Raw genomic sequence first — 18620 nt, 5'->3', positions numbered from 1 at the left:
ATGTGGGGTCCACTGACCAGCTTGGGGGGAGGAATCCAAAATGGCAGCCACTGAGTGGAACAGCACCCTCGAGGCGGCGGGGGTGGAGAGCACCACAACCCTGCTCCCCAGGGCTGCTGCAAGGCTTCATCTACTCAGAGCAGGGGGTCTCTTCATCTGTTGGCCTGGAGTTTGGAGTTGGCGGACAGGATGATGAAGGCAGGACTTGCTCGGGACCAGCGGGAGCGGCGGGGGCCAGTGTTGCCCCGTCCTCTCGGGAAACCCAAACAGCCCCTGCAAGCCAAGCTTCTACTTTGTTCCAGCTACGGGTGAGGAAGGCAGGCTGTTGGAAGACAGAGGCTTTACCTTCTGAAAGGGGTCAAGGCGGGGGTGCAGGAATCCCTCCCCAAGGCAGGCCCCTGGGGCTGCAGCAAGGAGCCTGGAGGGCAGGTGCTAGAAGACATGGGGAGAGCACAGAAGTCCTTGAGCCAAAAGAAGGCTGTGGGCTAAAGAACACAGCCTTCCTTTCAAACTTCCGACCCAGAAGGCCACAAAACCCCCCAGGGTTTGGTTTTTGCCACATCCCCCAACATCCTCCCTGCTCCCCAGTCATCAAGCGTCACTCAGGTCTTTGAATTGGTACAAAGTTTACTAGGTCATACAACATGGCTCACAAAAGCGATGGGTAATTCCAATGAGCGTACTGTTTCTTGATTGGTTCCTTTTACCTGAATGGAGACAAGACACTTTCCCGCAGGACTGCCCACCTCCCCTCCCCAAGACAGACAGAAAGCAAGACTGTCACAATGTGGCTGTGACCAGTTCCACGGACACACACTTCGGTGGCATTGCCATGCCCAGATGGGACACCAGACAGCAGCAGGTGCGGGGCCGGGAGGAAGTGGCGGCCGCTGCACCCAGGGGAGGAGAAGTCCCGGCAGTGTCTGCTGGTGATAATACATTGCACATGGGGGATGGGTCCCCAGGGACGGGCAGCGGAGGCCCTTAAGGCCTGTCAGATGGTGTGACTTTTCATCTTGGGCCAATAAATAACTGCTGGACGACTGCATAAATTAGAAACGGACGCCACTAAACTTCACACGTGGGGAACATACGACGGGTTGAAATCAAATCATGCAGAGTGGCAGGGCAGGTGAGGAGGGACCTGGAGGGCAGGGAGATTATCAACAGCACACTCTATTTTGTACCCTATGTTACGCGCCGTTAGTGGGCTTCTGGTTTCCTCCCTGCGGTGATGCAGGCGGGCTCTGGTGCCGGCGTCTCCCAGCACAGCTCGCTGGGCAAAATAAGGGGTTGCTGCTTGAAGAGAGAAGTGCTGGAAGGGCAGCAGGCTGGGGGTCAGGACTCTTAGCTGCTCATTTCTTGCCGGAGCCGAACGCCCACCGCTGTGATGAGGGCGGCTCCCTTGCCACTGCCGTCTTCAGATAAGAGGAAGGACACATTACACTTCGGTGACAGTTCCTTCACAGTTTGGTGCATGATTCTGGAGAAGCTGAAAAGGACAAAAAATAGAGATGGGTTGGTAGAGGAATAGGAGAGATGCCGGACCCAGCTGAAGATGCTGAAGCAGCCAAAGGGAAGGAGGGAAGTGAGAGGGGTGGGACTGCTCTGAAGCAGCGGAGACTTACTGAGAATGGCTAGGAGGAAAGCGGGTTTACGGCCAATCTGATTACAATTTGCAGCAGGGAGACAAGAAGGAGAATCCAAAATGAGCTCCTCTGGACAGCTCTGAGGGCAATGGCATGAGTAACACACCCAGACAGCTCCCATCCTCAGAGCCTGAGGATCCTAGAGGACCGAAATCCAAGAAGGGGATGCCAAGACCTGGGCGTGGACCGCTGAGGCGGGCCAGGCCGGGTCAGCTGTTCAGCTCAGCAGGCTTCATGGAAACAAACATCACCCATCCCTAGCTTGCAGCCCTCTGAGACCCCAGCCCATCAGCACCTGAAGCTGACAGGGAGCCTTCCTTTCTGCCTCCAAGTGAAGCATAATCTCTAAATGAGAGGCGACTCTGGCTTCTTGCATTTTGTGCTACAAATGAGATAGGGCCAAGTGAGAATGCTCAGGGCAGCAGGGCTCCTAGAGGTAATACTGCTTGCCCTCTGCTGAGTATCTGCTAGGTGTCCCACACTTTATATATGTAATGTCCAGTCTGCCAATGGTTATTATCCCACAAAGAAGAGGAGACTTGACAGAGATGAATCAGCTGAGCACAGCTTATAAAGGGTGCTGTCAGGATTAAACCCAAGCCTGTCCATGTTGGGCTCCAAAGACTAGCTCTAAATAAACACAGTGACAACAAGGACAGTGACGAAGGTGAAGAAACAGGTGGGGATGGAGCCGGACAGCCTGTTCCATCCCAAGCCACAGCCGTGAGGTAAGCAGGCAATGTCCATGCTGTGTTGGGTAGGCCTGCTTTCAAGTAGAGTAACATTATAGCTGGTTTACTTGGGAACGGTCCCAGTGTAATTATTAGTAGCCCTCTCTCGACTGGCCAAAGTACCTCTGTTCCGACAATAATAAGGTCACTCCATTCGTAAGAGCCCAGCTTTGAGACATGCGGCCGGTCAGAGAGCAGAAAGGCCCACCCTTTCTCCTGCAGCATGGGATGTGGCACTCCAGGCCAAAAGGAGGTTGATCCCACCCGCCTCCATGGTCCAAAGCCCAGGGCCACGATTGCTCCTGCCTTCCAAGGCTCTTGACAGAATCTGATGTAGCAGGTTAACAAGACAGTGGGTCCTCTCCCTTTCCTTCACTCCCTCTCCCTGCTTCTAAAAAATAGCTTCTCCCCCAGGCTGATGGGTAAGCCCGCGCCCACCCTTACCTGCTTTCCAGCTCCCCGCTCAGGATACAAGGGGCCCGCGAGGAGCAGCAAGCAGGAAATGTCAGGACCACAGGATGAGCTGGCCAAGTTAAGCCACTTCTCTCTGCGTCCCTTCCCCGTGCCAAACAAGCCCCGCCCTGACGGCACAGCCTGCAGGCCGGCTGTGTTCCTGGTGAGGAATTTTACTGGGCGGTGGGAAATCACATCCCGGTGTCCCAGCACCAAAAGGGGCCTCGCCCACCCCAATGGAAGCCTCACTCACTGCGGATGAAGCTTGTAGAGCGTCCCGTCCACGCCCACAGTCACGTTGAGGCGGTCCAGCCCCCTGTTTTCGCGGATCTTATCCACCACGGCGGCCATGCCTGCGCCACACAGCTGCGCCGCCCTCTTGGACACCACCCCGCACACGGTCTTCACGAGGATACTGTCGTCGCACGTGCTATTCAGGCCCAGCTGCTGGAGGATGGCCCGGACCTGCAGCAGCGCTAATCGGTCGCTGTGGGGGACGAAAGTCAGGAGGCCAGATGAAAGGGAACCCGCCGGACAGCAGCAGGGGCCAGGGCCAGCCCCAAATCACTGAGCTTATCCACGAAAGGGGTCATGGGGTTTTCTCTTCCCTTCAAAATAATATTTTTTTTAAATGACCCGCAAAGTATTACAAGTTGTAGAAAAACTGGCAACTCTAGAAAAGTTAACATTGGAAAATTAAAACTTATCTACAACCCCAACACTGGGGAAAACACTATTAAGGTTTAAATGTATTTCCTTCCAATCTATTTTTCTTGAATATCATTAAACTGCATTTGTTCTGATATATAAATAGGCTTGTCATTTATTTATGTTTAAATTTTTATTTTATACTGGAGTATAGTTGATTAGGGCTTCCTTTGTGGCTCAGCTGGTAAAGAATCCACCGGCAATGCAGGAAACCTGGGTTCAATCCCTGGATTGGGAAGATCCCCTGCAGAAGGGAAAGGCTACCCACTCCAGCGTTCTGGCCTGGAGAATTCCATGGACTGGATAGTCCATGGGGTCACAAAGGGTCAGACATGACTGAGCGACTTTCACTTTCACATAGTTGATTAATAATGTTGCGGGCTTGCCCTTTATATATGGTTTTCTTTCTTGCCCTTTTCTTCATGTATCTGAGGGAGTTCCTACCTCCTTATCCAAGGCCAGGATTGAAAAGGCTGCCATAGTATTCCATTCTGGAAATGACCATAATTTATTTAGAGAAATTTAAGTTGAAATTTTTTGCTACTATAAAGTAACACTCCAGTGACATTCCTGTTTATAAGTCTTTGTGTGCAACTCAGATTTTTCCTTTAGGATACATTTCTGGGTCAAAGGGCTTTTGACCCAGAAGCCAAGTGCCTTTCTGAAAGTTGACACTTGGTCTCCTGGGATATTTGTCTCCTCATGAAACTGAAAGAGTTGACAATGAAACAAGGATGATGACAACAGTGACAAGAGCAATGAGCCTTTTTTGAGGACTCGCTATGTGACAGGTGTTTATATATATCACTTCACGCCTCTTCCTAACAGCCAACTGATCCACATTTGATTGTTCCCATTTTACAGATGTGGCAATTGAGGCTGGAAGAGATTGAGTAACACCCAGAGCTCACAGCCAGTGACGTAAAGCAGGTCTCAGGACCAAACTACCAAAGCTCTCACCCACCATGCCATGCTCTGTATCTTGTCATATAGAATGCAAATGTTTTCTTTGGTTTGCTGTTTTGTCTTTTAAGCTTGATGATTGATATTGTTTTTAACTTATAGAAACCATGCAGCTAAAATTTGCAATTTTCTCTTTGTTATTTCTCCCTTTGATATGACACTTGAAAAGACCTTCCCCAGCACTTCACACCCATCAGGATGGCTATTATTAAAAGAAAAATAAAAACCGAAAATAAATAGTGTTGGTGAGGATATAAAGTTGGAGCCCTTGTATGTATTGTTGGTGGGATGTAAAATGGTACAGCCACTGCGGAAGAGTATAGCAGTTCCTCCAAATAAATAAATAAAATAATTATGTGATCCAACAATTCCACTTCTGAGTATACACCCAAAAGAATTGCAAGCTGGGACGTGATCGTGTATTTGCACACTCATGTTCATAGCAGCATTATGCACAACAGCCAAAAAGTGTAAGCAACCCAAGTGTCCATGAATGGATGAATGGATAAGCAAAATGTGGTGTATACAATACAAGGAATTATTCATATTCAGCCTTAAAAAAAGGAAATTCTGATACATGCTACAACATGGATGAACCTTAAAGATACTATGCTAAATGCAGGAAGCCAGATGTGAAAGGACAGATGCTGTATGATTCCACTTACATGAAGTCACTAGAGAAGCCACAGTCATAGACACAGAAGGTAGAACAGTGGTTGCCAGGGGCTGGGGGGAGGGGGATATGGATAGTTAGTATTTAATGGGTACGGAATTTCAGTTTGGGAAGACGAAAAAGTTCTGGAGATGGATGGTGCTGATGGTTGAACAACAAAGTGAATGTATTTAATGCCACTGAACTGTCCACTTCCAAAATGGTCACAATGATAAAGCTAACGTTATGTAGATTATCTACCACAATAAAAAGGGCTTCCCTTGTGTCTCAGCTGGTAAAGAATCTGCCTGCAATGCAGGAGACCTGGGTTTGATCCCTGGGTTGGGAAGATCCCCTGGAGAAGGGAACGGCTACCCACTCCAGTATTCTGGCCTGGAGAATGCCATGGACGGATAGAAGTCATAAAGAAGTCCATGGGGTCGCAAAGAGTCAGACTCGACTGAGTGACTTTCACTTCACCATGATAAAAAAGTATTAACAAGAAATATTCACTGATATTTTCTTCTCCTTATCTGGCTGCTATTTTCCACACTTGGCTCATGGGTGAACTGCGAATGAAGAGAGAAGGAAGTGGGAAACTTGGTTCCCTATCAAGGCCCCTCCCTCCCCTGAGGCTGTGAAATGCCACCACTCTGGGTGCTCAAGACCTCCAAGGCCGGAGCCTCGGGGTTGCTGTCTACAGCAGTGAGCACTTTACTGCATGGGTTCCGGTGGACAGTGGGTTTCACCTGCAGGTTACAGACCCAGGCTTGGGGGAAAGTGAGGAGCGGGCCCTGGCCCAATGCCACTATCATGACCATCCTAAAAGGTAGGAGGCTTCTGCACAAGTGCTTTTGCTGAGCACTTTCCTACTTTCTCCCACAGTACACTGCAAGATGGCGATGGTAGAGATGAAACGTTCACTCCATGTGAGAAAAACAGGAGGAAGACAGAAGCAGCTTGCTGGGACACTGTGGGTGGTGAGCCCTGCATCCCCAGCTGCCTTTCAGAGGAGAAGAGGGTGAGGTCAGACCAGTGGCGCTTGGCTCTTTTGGACTCGATGCTCCTTCAACTCAAATATCTGTGATGCACCTTTCCTATCCTGAAATGTAACCTACTTACACACAGGATGATTTCAAACAAATCAATATAATGCCCTAACATACAGAATTAATAAAAGGGAATGACTTACAGTAAAATTATGGAAACTCAACATGCAACTGCTCAGGGTATACTACTCCAGAGAAGAAGAAAACCCTCACAAACGGCCAAAATGTCCCCTAGATTGCCTACCACCCCCAACACAACCCCCTGGCCAGGTCCACCTATGACTTGAAGGCCCTGCCCACTCACCTTTCGATCTGAGAGAGATACTTGGTCTGAAAGAGGCCCCGGGTCTTCAGCGGCTCAGAGATCTGCCCCCGGAAGAGGAAGCCCCTCTTGGCGAAGTCGATCAGGATGTTGCGGACAATCTCACCCAGGTACATACCGCTGATCATCTTCTCATACCTGGAACGAGAGGAGGGAGGCTGGGGGATCTCTAGGCCTCTGGTCTCGCAGTAACCACGGGCTCCTTCCTGTGCCTCACGGGCATCACCACCCCGCGCACCCAGCCCTGTGCTCCCTGGCAGAGGCAAAGTGTAAGACCCGGCTGAGGAATCCCCAACCCTCCCAGGATCAGACGCGATACCTACCACCAGCGCTGTTTCATGGCTGGATCATCCTCTTCCTCACCCAACTCCCTGCCTCTGCCTGGTGAAGTCCCACTCAAGCTCCTAGCTCTCAGTTCAACCATCACTGCTCCAAGGGGTCTGCCCTCCCCACGGTTCACCTGCCTGTCTCAGCTTCCAGGCACCCTCCCTTCTTCCCAACACACACGGGCCCTCCGCCTCTCGGCATCCCCGCAGTGAAAGCCTCGAGGGGACAGAGCATGATTATCTTGCTCAGGTTTGTGTCCCAGGGCCTAGCACAACACACTGCTGCTCTCAGTCAAGCACTCAATACCTAACTGTAGAACTAGCAAACAGCTTGCTGTAGAAACAGCAAACACGGGGAATGTTTCCACTAGATTTTTGGAAGGTTCTGCCGCAACCCAGGGTGCTGGTCAAGCACCCAGAGTGACAGAGCCACCCAGGCTGGGGGCCCCAGGCGGCCACCACACCCCTGGGGGCCACCTCTTCTTGGGGCTTTTAATTCCTGCCCTCTCCATGTCCAAGGGCCTCAAGAAATGACAAGGGGCTTAACTGCTTCCATGCACACACGCCATTTCAGGGTCCCTAAGCTGGGGAGACTCCCCTGGAATCTGGATACTCCAGAAGCTCTGGGGTGCTCCATAGGAAAAAAAAAAAAAAAACCTAAGAAACAGCACACCTATCATCAATTCTCACCTAGTCTTTCTCAGTCCATCAAGGAGACATCTCCTTGGTGGGGAACAGTTTGGTGCTGATATGGCTCTAGCCCCTTCCAACCGCTACAGATCTCCCTTTTAACAAAGAGGGTCTTCCTGTAGAGCGTTTGGTGGGCACAGTAGGTAGGACTGAAATAACGCTCTTCTTCACTATATCCATTTTATGGTAATACTGGCTTTTTCCTCTCTCATTAAACTCAAGAATACAAGCTGATTTAAAGAAAAACATGTAGCATAGGTGGTATTTGGAAAAGACATAAATCTTGAGGTTAGCCGGTCTGCCACTTATGTTTGAGAGGTACTATCCCAGCTCTTCATTCTGCTCCTGGGGACGTGACTAAGACCACCCCATCTTGGCTTTGGCAGAGGATGGCCTGATCCCTGGAAGCCTGAGACAAGAGATCATTTGTCTCTTTGCTGGGACGGGGGAACACTACCATCTTGGGGAGGGTCCCTGAAACCCAAGCTGCAAAGCTCCAAATAGCCACTAGGTGTTGCAAGAGGTCTGCTGTGGGAAGGCTAAACGGCGGCAGGCCTAAGCCTCAGCCCTGACCTGGAGCCCCCCACTCCCATCCTCACCCCCACTGGCAACATCCTAACTTCCCTTGCCCATTAACAACTGCAAGTCAAGTGTGTTCTGCTTCCACTAAACGAGGGAACAGCCTGCTGACCAAGAGGTTTCTATCAGTCTACGGGGAGGAAACACAGAGCAACAGCAAGACCAGAATATTCCAGAATTAACATGGTCACTGAGAGGATGGTGTGACCACTGCCACCCTGTACCCAGAGGAGGCACCTGGACAGAACATCAACCTGGGCCATCTTATACCAAGTGCTGCTGCCACCCCTAAGTTCTCTGTTCTCTTTGGGCCAAAAGAAAAGGTCAGGAGTTAACCTGAGGGACCAGAGTCTCCAGGTTCTGTGCAAAGGCCCCTCCCACTAGAAACTTCTTCCACTGTAACAGGCAGGGGACTTCCCTGACAGTACAGTGGTTAGGACTCCACGCTTTTACTGCAGGGGGCCCAGGTTCAATCCCTAGTCAGAGAACTAAGATCCCACAGGCTACATGACTCGGCCAAAAAATAAACACAGGCAGAAACAGCCACGTGCCCTGACCACCCCCCCACCCCCAGCCACCATCCTGTCTTCTCTACCAGGTGGAATTACCTTTGCTTCCCAGAGTTTAGAGAAAACTCATCCACCAGTTTGTCATAGATTGTTCTGATATCATCCAGACACCCGTTGTCCCCAAAGGCACCCCACTCCATGTTGATACACATTTGTCCCTGGTTTCCTTCTAGCGTCTCGACATTTTTCATTTCCTCCATGTAGCAGGCATTGCTGCCAGTTCCTGAAATACATAAAGTGGGGAATGAATGGCCATGTCACCATGCTTAGTGGGGAGGAGGATTGCAACTAGGCCTGGGGCTCCACCGAGGCACGCTTCTGAGATGAACATTTACTTTCCCTATGTCTTCCAGGAAAATCTCAAAATATAATGGGAAAGTTAGGGTGAAAACTGCCCAGAGCATTTGATTAACTCACTTTATACCAAGGCACCAATACTAACAGCCTCATATGTTCACCTGTCCAAGCAGGGCTGCTGCTGCTGCTAAGTTGCTTCAGTCGTGTACAACTCTGTGCGACCAACCCCATAGACGGCACCCCACCAGGCTCTCCTGTCCCTGGGATTCTCCAGGCAAGAATACTGGAATGGGTTGCCATTTCCTTCTTCAATGCATGAAAGTGAAAAGTGAAAGTGAAGTCGCTCAGTCGTGTCTGACTCTTAGCGACCCCATGGACCATAGCCTACCAGGATCCTCCGTCCATGGGATTTTCCAGGCAAGAGTACTGGAGTGGAGTGCCATTTCCTTCTCCACCAAGCAGGGCTATGCTTACTTTAATACAAAATGGTGTTAGAGCAAAGGGATGCATCTTAAAAGTGGTGGAGGTTTATGCAGCATTCAGATTGAAAAGGTATTTCTCCATTTCTCTTCCCCTACCCCCCCCAACACACTGGCCACAGATACAAACACACACACTCTCTCTATATATATATATATACACACACACTATATATATATATATATATATATATATATATATATATATATATATAAGAAATTGGGCTTCCCAGAGGGTAAAGAACCTGCCTGCCAGAGCAGGAGATCAGTCAGAAAGATCCCCTGGAGGAGGGCATGGCAATTCACTCCAATATTCTTGCCCGGAGAATCCCTTGGGCAGAGAAGCCTGGCAGGCAATAGTCCATGGGGTCGCAAAGAGTAGGACACAACTGAAGCGACTTAGCACACATGCATATATAAAATACTATTAATACATGGAGGGGTTGTCTACTATCTAGCCACATATATCCATATATCTTTTCTCATCAAACTTGGTCATGGACTCTGCCTAGATAAACTCTCCTGTGTGTTCTACAATGAGGCCTGTGGTTAGTTCATAGAAGGACAGTGTCCTGAGCATGTCCAGGTGTATTTCTAAAGCAATGGTTCCTCACCATTTTGTTATCACTGATCTCTTTGAAATTCTGATGATTCTCCTGAGAAAGGAACTTCCCTGGTGGTCCAGGGAGGCTAAGATTCTGTGCTCCCAACGCAGGGGGCTGGGGTTCAATCCCTGGCCCGGGAACTGGTAGTACTAGTGGTAAAGAACCCTCCTGTCAATGCAGGAGACATAAAAGATATGGGTTTGATCTCTGGGTCCGGAAGATCTCTTGGAGGAGGAAATGGAAACCCATCCCAGTATTCTTGCCTGGAGAATCCCATGGACAGAGGAACCTGACAAAGAATCGGACACAACTGAATCAACTTAGCACACACATGCTCCTGAGAAAAGGGACATTTCCCCAGGTGTAACCACACACTGTATACACACAGTCTGACAAATGGATTCCAGGGAGTCAGGAGCCTCTGATTTCCATCCCTGATCACCCAGGACAGGGCTACTCAGAGTGTGGCCCCTTAAAGACTAGGGTTGGAACCCAAACTGTTTGCTCTTCTCATCCAGGAGGATTTAGGTACAGATGCTGGGAGGAAGTGTTCTAAAACTTTCGTAACAGTTTTAATTGCCAGATATCAAACTTGTGGTTGTTGGCTTTGTCTCAGTGAATGGACGGGAAATTTAAAAACCAACCAACCAACCAAGGAGTCCCTCACATAGATATTTTTCTATATACCTTAATCCCCTGAGGAGTTGTGAAGATGGATTTCCTGATTCAGCAGGTGAAGGGTGAGTCCCAAGACCCTGCATTTCTAATATGCTCTCAGATGATGCTGATGTTGCTGGTCCATGGACCACACATAAGAGTCACAGGCCCTAGAGCACCATGGACCCACCCTGGGTGGGATGCAGAGGTAGATGGATTTTCAACATTATTAAGGGACACAAAGACACCCCTACCAAGTAGACACGTGGGCTCAGGTTGTTTTATGCCCTTTAAAGAAACTTAAGTAGAATTTCCAGATGCTTCTGACTGTGTAACTATAAGCAGATAGGGTAGGCATCCCCAGAAAAAGACAAACAGGCATGACTTTCTTGACATTAGTGAAGCCATTTTGGCCTAATGAATTTTGTGATCTAAGTTTGGCCACAATTCTTGCTCTTCAACAGGTCTCAGTAATAATGATCTTAAGGGACAAAAGAACAAATTATTACCAGGAAAAAGAAGTAACAATAGCAAAAATAATAAATCAGTTGTAAAGATTCCTAGTTCTGTTTCATGTTAAAGATTAGCCTGAAGCACTTTCCTGAGCTGTTTTGCAGACTTTAAACCCCCCTCAGACACTTAACTGCCAGATCGTCATGTATGGATGTGAGAGTTAGATCATAAAGAAAGCTGAGCGCCAAAGAATTAATGCTTTTGAACTGTGCTGTTGGAGAAGACTTTTGAGAGTCCCTGGGACTGCAAGGAGATCAAACCAGTCAATCCTAAAAGAAATCAGTCCTGAGTATTCATTGAAGCTGAAGCTCCAATACTTTGGCCACCTGATGAAAAGAACTGACTCAGTAGAAAAGATCCTGATGCTGGGAAAGACTGAAGGCAGGAGGAGAAGGGGACAACAAAGGTTGAGATGGCTGGATGGCATCCCCAACTTGATAGATATGAGTTTGAGAAATCTACGAGAGAGAGATAGTGAAGGACAGGGAAGCCTGGTGTGCTGCAGTCCAAGGGGTCGCAAAGAGTTGGACACGACTGAGCAACTGAACTGACTAAAGGGATGATGTTGATCTTTCTGACCCTCAGGACTTAAATCAAATGAAGCCTGGACTCTGTCAACCTTTGCCCCAACTCTATACTGAATTCTCCTCTGCCCAAGCCCAAGGTATTTCATGAATATGCAAATACCCTTAGCTTAAAACTTCCCCAATTTTTCTGTCGTAGGAGACACTGCTTTGGGAAAGATCCCCAGTGTTCTCCTTCTGATCTTTGGTTAGGTTGTGTCTTTTGGCTTGATGCCCACCAAGAAGCCAACCCAGTTTTGGATTAACATCACTGGATTACTTTTGCTTTCTCAGTTCCCTTTTACCCAGAGGGTAAAATTGAGAGAAGAGGCCCTGAAATGGAAGGGGTACAAAGAAAACTAAAATATGCAAACCATACTTCTTGCTGGGGGAGTTCTGCTCAGAGATCAATTGATGGCAAAAGAGTGACCTTGAAGGCAGCAGAACCCCTTCTACACCTCCCCCACACCCCTGCCCCTACATCCGTGGGTCTGATTCAGTCAGGCCGGAAGCAGAGAAAGTGCTGAGTCACTCTAGCTTTGCATTTCACACCTAAGGCCATTCATAAGCAGACAGGGGAAGGGACCAGGAGGAGAAAGCAAGCTTTGCAAAAGAAAGAAAGAAATGAAGCACCCCAAAGTCAGGCCTCAACCAACCTTCCCGTGGAGCCGCTCCTCAGTCTTTTAAATCTCCACTGAAGCCAAGAGGGGATTAATAAAAGACAAGGTCTTCCTGGCACCAGGAAGGCAGCCTGCTTGGGCCTTCTCTCAATCGCCCAGGTCTACGCAGCAGGGTGCCAACCCTCTCTGCCCAGGGAGGGTCTGTAGGTGTTGACTAAGAAACTGGGCCTTTTCTCAGCATTCCTGAGACTAGGAGCAGGATCTGCTAGACAAATGGTTTTCTTGCAACCTAAATCAAGATGATTCTGGAATTCTGTGCTCTCAAGGCCAAGACCCCTATTTGGATTATAAAGAAACAACCTGAAAAGCTAAACGATAATCCTTCTGCCTATAACCAAGCAGGAACCCATGGGGCCTTCCCTGGACATACCCTTCCCCCACACTGTCTGCTTTAGCGCCTCTCTGAAGTGCCTAGATAATACGTCTGAAGATAATACGTTTCCTGAGTTATTTTACAAACGCTAAAACCCCTACCAAATGGAAGATACTAGCTACTTGCTGACCTTGGGCACACAGCCCACAGGCCTGCTGGAGCCTAAGGATTGATAACGTTAAGCCCTGTGACACCACCCTGCTGCCTCACCATCAACCAGTCAGAGAATTGTGCATGAGCTGATCACATTATGGGACTCTCCCCCTCACCTGGCCTTCTTTGGGACCCCATGAACTGTAGCCCACCAGGATCCTCTGTCCATGGGATTCTCCAGGCAAGAATCCTGGAGTGGGTTGCCATGCCCTCCTTCAGAGGATCTTCCCAACCCAGGGATTAAACCCCCTTTAAAATGGCGTTGCTGAAACCAACTGGGAAGTTCAGGCTTTTTGAGCATTGACTGTCCTGGATTCCTTGTATGGCACCTTACAGTAAATGCTGTACTTTTATCCTATGCTAATAAACCACCTCTTTTTCTATTAAAAAAAAAATGGTTTTTCCTTCACCATATCCCAGTGTCAGTAGATTGGCTTTACTGGGCGGGTGGACCCAGGTTTTGGCTCAGTAACGTGCCTCCCTCTTCAGCAGCTGGCGGGCCACTGCTGCTAAAGGCCAAATGGCATCCAGACTGCCCTCTGGCCCTTCTCTATGGTCAGGAAAAGAGCAGGCTCTGCTTCCTTCCCAGCCACAGACCTGGCCCTGCAACACCTGCCCAAGTCCCTCCATACAAGCCCTCTGAGTTGCCCTGCCGACCAGGCCGGCTCCAGGCACTCCCACCCTGTCCACTGGGGCCATCAGAGCCACCAGGAGCCTCAGTCCCGGAGAGTTCAGTTTCTGACAATCTGCTCGTGGTCAGTTCACAGCCTCGTGGGGTGGGTGTTAGGAGGGGAAAGCTCTGGAGAGCCCTGCAGCCTCAGTCCACAAAGCAACTCCGGAGGTGTAAGGGGACAGTGCTGACAGATGTACGATGTCACCCACCGAGCATGAGATGTTGACTCAGGGCCCCACAAAACAGGAAAACCCAGCCTTCCCTGCCGCGGAAAAAGACCTTCCAGGACACCCACCTACGATGAGTCCAACCTCGCAGGTGGGCTCCTCGTAAGCACAGGTCATCATGGTGCCCACCGTGTCATTGACCACAGCCACCACGTCCAGGTCAAATTCCTTTGGAAAGAAAAGAAAAGTTTAGCTTTAGGGGAAGGACATGCACTGCCCAGCTTGAGGTCTACAGGTTCACTCTGCTGCATGCCAGTCAGAAAGTCACTGGTGCGTCATCTGAAACTGTTTCCTTACCAGCCTGTGAAAGGTAATGAGATGCTCCTTCACTAAACATCTGCTATGAAAGGTGCATCTGAAGCTTGAACTCTGAAGAAAGGATGCATTCTACCCATTTCATAGATGGCATTGAATACTAGAGCAGCCCAGAGAGCAAGGTGGAATGGAGAAAAGCCAAGGGGTAATGGCCACGCAGCTCTTTGTCTTGGCAGGTAAAAATGATAGCTTTCAGAGGGCGTGATGGAAATACCAAATCCATGTCTCAGAATCTGTCCAGACAAGCAAGTACACAAAGGCACATACAAGCATATTTTCTCCATGACTCAGGAGAGCCAGGAAAAACAACTGGAATGTAGATCAAAGGGGGCTATGGAAGACCCTATTCAGGAAAACCCTGGAATCCTGTGCAGCCAAGAAAGTGAGTGAGGTTGGCCTCTATGTAGTAACATGAAAGACTCCTGGTTTCATATTAAATAGAAAAAAAAACCAAACAGCTGTAATATCGTATATATGGAATGACTCCCATTTTTAAAATATGTATATATTTGTATACACATGGAAAGTACATTGGAAGAACACTAAGATTTTGTGAAATGGGCAAAATGAGTCATCAGATTTCTTTTCAATGAAACATTAACTGTTGTCTAGCATATGCTTCTAGGAACAACCGGCTCCTCTTCGTGCCCATTCATTTCAGCCTTCCTAACTGCCTGTGTATTTATCTGCTCTTCTGAACTGGACAGACTTGAATGAATTTTTTTTTTAACTTCTTATTGATTCCCTCATTAACTAAGGAGCTAATTTTTCATTTTACATTTTGGTAATGTCCTCCAGCCAAAGACCACACCCACAGAAATGCACCCACAGTGGATAAAGCTGGACTTCCTGGCTGGGTGGCTGCAACACAGGCAAACACATCCCATGGGGTGACTCAGAATGTGTTAGAAAGCACAAATATAGGATTTGAGTCTGTGCTGGTGGTTTTAGGGAGGATGCCAAGAAGTGGGGTTTGGCTCTGGACTGGGTGCTGTCAGGAGGCAGGGCCATCTCCGAATGTCTGCCAAGTTCTGCTGTGATGATGGACTGCTTCTATCTCACCTGATTCCATCACTGTCGCAGGGGGCCTGTGATGGGGGCTGTGCCCCACGACAGTGCCAGGCTGTGCCCCGCAGTCAGGAGCTGCTTTTCCCTTTTTCAAGCTAGAGGAGATCCATTCCTTAAACCATCCCTTAATAACACGAAACTGTTCTGATCTTTTATTGCCATCAGTTGGGAGGACCGTTAGTACCCTTGTCGCATACTTCTGTATCGACTGAATTCTATACAACACACAAGTACAACCTTTCTTGTAGAGTGGCTGGTGGGATCTTAGTTCTGCAACCGGGTATCAAACCTGTGCCCCCTGCAGTGGCACTGTGGAGTCCTAACCACTGGGTAACCAGAGAATTCCCAAGCAAGTACAATTTTTATAATCTGAAGAAAGGAGCAGTTCAGTGGTTAAGACTCCGAGCTTCCAATGCAAGGGCCGAGGGTTCAATCCCTGCTTTTGGGGAAGTAAGATCCCACATGCTATATGGTGCAGCCAAAAAATCAAAACATAACCTGAAAAAAGTAGTCAAGATTTTTTAAAACATCCTTTTAACAGTTACCTCTCTCCTTTTTATCGCCTCCCGCAGTAAGGTTGCTACATCGTGCCCCACGCAGTCGGTTGCCTTAAAACCTTTGGTCCAGGTGATTAAGATACCCTGTAACAAGAAGGGCACCGCAGAGTCTTGTCATTAATCCTTCCAGGCAGAACACAAAATGTCACTCCCTCCTTCCAGAGTAAACACCTGCTAAGACAGTACAGTGAGATGATGCTGGAACATCTGAGGCACAAACAAGTAGAATATGAAGAGTCCTCCCAGGCCTGCCCCCTCTCACAGTTCTCACAGCGGTCTGGTTTATGAGCCCCACTTCACAAACAGAGAAACTGAGGCATAGAAAGTTAACGGTGCTGCCTGTGGTATAACCAACTAGTTCCCCTGAAGAACAGTTTGCCAAAAACAGAAGTGGAGAAATACAAACTTTTAGTAACTCTGTTACTACCTAAAGTCAGCTTTAGGCTTGACTGGACTGTAGTTTATATACCTGCTAGCTGTGTACTCACTATGATGATGGTACAAGTGAACTGCTTTTAAAAACCACCAGACCTTTAACAAATCACCCTTAAAAACTGCCAAAACCAAGTTTACATGGATCCACCTGTTGAGATCTCAAAGCCTTTAAGAGGGAAAAAGCCCCGAGTCAGCACTGTGACTGGATTAACTGGCTTCCAGAGGCAGGTGGCCCTACCCAGCTTCTCAACTGCCAATCATATGCTGCAAACCCTGGCCTAAGACCTATGTGATGTGATGCCAGCACCACGGCTTCCTCCCTGGCCATACCCCTACCTGGGAAAACGCAGGCTCCCGCAACAACAGGACGGGTCCTGCCTGCACGACTCTACACAGTCAGCTCCTTTCACATGGACTGTCCCCCTGCCCCACCAGGACCCCAAGCGTGGCGCTGGAGCTGCTGGTCTAAGGGCCGGGATGCTCCACTAGACTGGGGCCTCCCTGGGGGCAGGAACTGCCTGCCCAGTTCTCAGTCCTCAGCAGGTGCTCAGGCCTTGACCTTGAACTCTGTGTCATTCCATTTACTGAATAAACATTTATTAAGCATCTTTTCTGCTAGCACCCTGGGCTAGGGCCTGTGGGGAACACAGATCCTTGGCTCAAGAATCAAATGACATTGAAGAAAAGAAAGACACAGGAGAGCATTAAAAACTGGGTAAAAAGTGCTACAACCAGGCAACATTAGAAGAAAAAGGGAATGCTGAGGAGGGTGAGATTCTTGTTGCCTGGAGGCCCAGAAGGCTTCCCAGAAGAGGTGAATGCTTTAAATGATAAAAGAAGAGTAGAGAAGAGTCTGTAGATGTTTTGGAGGGTATGGCTTAAGAGCTGGGTCAACCCTCTGTGACAGCTAAATTGTCCAGAATCGAGGGGTGACCCACGGTCTGGAGGAGGCTTCAAGAGCTGACCCACACTGGCCAAGAGTCGGTCAGCACTGCCCGATGTCTGAGGTCTGGAGAAAAGAGACTCACCGCATCTAAGCTCGTCTGCTTGCAGGGAAACGAAAATGTGAAGCCCAGAGGCATTTTAGGGCCCTTGATGCCCATGTAGTCCAGGAAGTCAGAGATGCAGGAAACGATGTGGTCAAACAGCTTTAGAAGAAAAGAAGGGATTACTCATGCACCTCTGGTTTCACACCCTCAGTGCACACACAAACATACAATGACACAGGCAGAGCCCTCCCTCAGAACTTCAGAGGGGCCCGAGCATCCTCAGCCCAGCGTGGCTGAAGGTACCTGACACTTACGGGCTGCCCGGACCCAACTGCACTGCAGCATGTATCACATGGAGGCTCTGGGGCTCAGCAAGGCCACTGGCCAGGTGTTTGACGCACACATGCCTTGGCGAGGGAAAAGCAACACTATCTTACCTCCTCCCCAGTGCCCTGCATGATTTCAATGGGAATGGCATAGATCTTATTGTGCATTTCCACCGATCTCTTCTTCCCACTACGGATTTTCACCAGCAGGACACGGAAATTCGTTCCTCCAAGATCCAGGGCCAAGAAGTCACCGTTCTCTGTTGCAGTCAAGAATATCAAGCAGGTCAAGAAGAGTGAATTTCACCTTCTGGCAGCCAGAAACTTCAAACTTTCGAGGGAGGGAACCCCATATTAAACACAGGGGAGAAACTGTTAAGTCTTTTCTCAGCATACAGCCCAGGCTCAGAGAGGTGGGCACGAACTCATGACTACCACAGTCCCAAGCCACACTAGAAGACAAAAGGCCCCATGGATGAACCAACAGGACCAGCAAGGTCACAGTACAGGTTGGATGCGGAGCTCCAATGTGCCTGGATGTAAAACTCCCCAGGCCTCTGCGGGCCTCTCACTCTCTCCACCTAGGAAGGCGGCACTGTTTATCCTTCTTCTGCCTTACTGTGTTTAGCAAAGGACCTACAAGCAATCTCAGTGCTTCAGAATCCACCCAGCTCTGATCTTTAAACAATACTTTCTAATTCGGAATCAGGGCTGTGGTTTTAAAGACAGCGCCTGCCTGGGAGTCCAGACCAGGGGAGGTCAGCTGCCTTGAGTCTCACATGCAGCAAGCAAGTCGGTGGGAAAAATGGAAGAGAGGGACTTCACTGGTGGTCCAGTGGTTAAGACTTCACTTTCTAATGCAGGGGATGTGAGTTCGATCCCTGGTTGGGGAGCTAAGATTCCACATCCCTCATGGTCAAAACACAAAACATAAAACAGAAGCAACATTGTAACAAATTCAATAAAGACTTTAAAAATGGCCCACATCGAAAAAAAATCTGAGAGGTTTGAGTGAGTTT

General features: G+C 48.9%; 1 protein-coding gene across 3 annotated transcripts in view; it reads right to left on the bottom strand.

Annotated features, from left to right (window-relative positions):
• Positions 1-609: 609 nt before the first annotated feature.
• The window catches only part of HK1 (hexokinase 1), a 120293-nt gene continuing 102282 nt past the window's right edge, over positions 610-18620 (bottom strand). For all 3 annotated transcript variants that reach the window (XM_070470756.1, XM_070470757.1, XM_070470755.1), the window contains 8 exons: positions 17713-17861; positions 17315-17434; positions 15840-15935; positions 13980-14079; positions 8731-8914; positions 6510-6665; positions 3087-3320; positions 610-1492 (listed from right to left, as the gene is read on the bottom strand). In XM_070470756.1, the coding sequence (XP_070326857.1) occupies positions 1348-1492; positions 3087-3320; positions 6510-6665; positions 8731-8914; positions 13980-14079; positions 15840-15935; positions 17315-17434; positions 17713-17861 (1184 nt within the window). In that variant the 3' untranslated portion in view covers positions 610-1347. The remainder of the gene's footprint in view (positions 1493-3086; positions 3321-6509; positions 6666-8730; positions 8915-13979; positions 14080-15839; positions 15936-17314; positions 17435-17712; positions 17862-18620) is intronic.

The sequence above is a fragment of the Odocoileus virginianus genome, chromosome 7 (assembly GCF_023699985.2).
Source record: "Odocoileus virginianus isolate 20LAN1187 ecotype Illinois chromosome 7, Ovbor_1.2, whole genome shotgun sequence".
NCBI classification, from domain to species: domain Eukaryota; kingdom Metazoa; phylum Chordata; class Mammalia; order Artiodactyla; family Cervidae; genus Odocoileus; species Odocoileus virginianus.
This window is presented reverse-complemented; position numbering and strand designations above follow the sequence as displayed.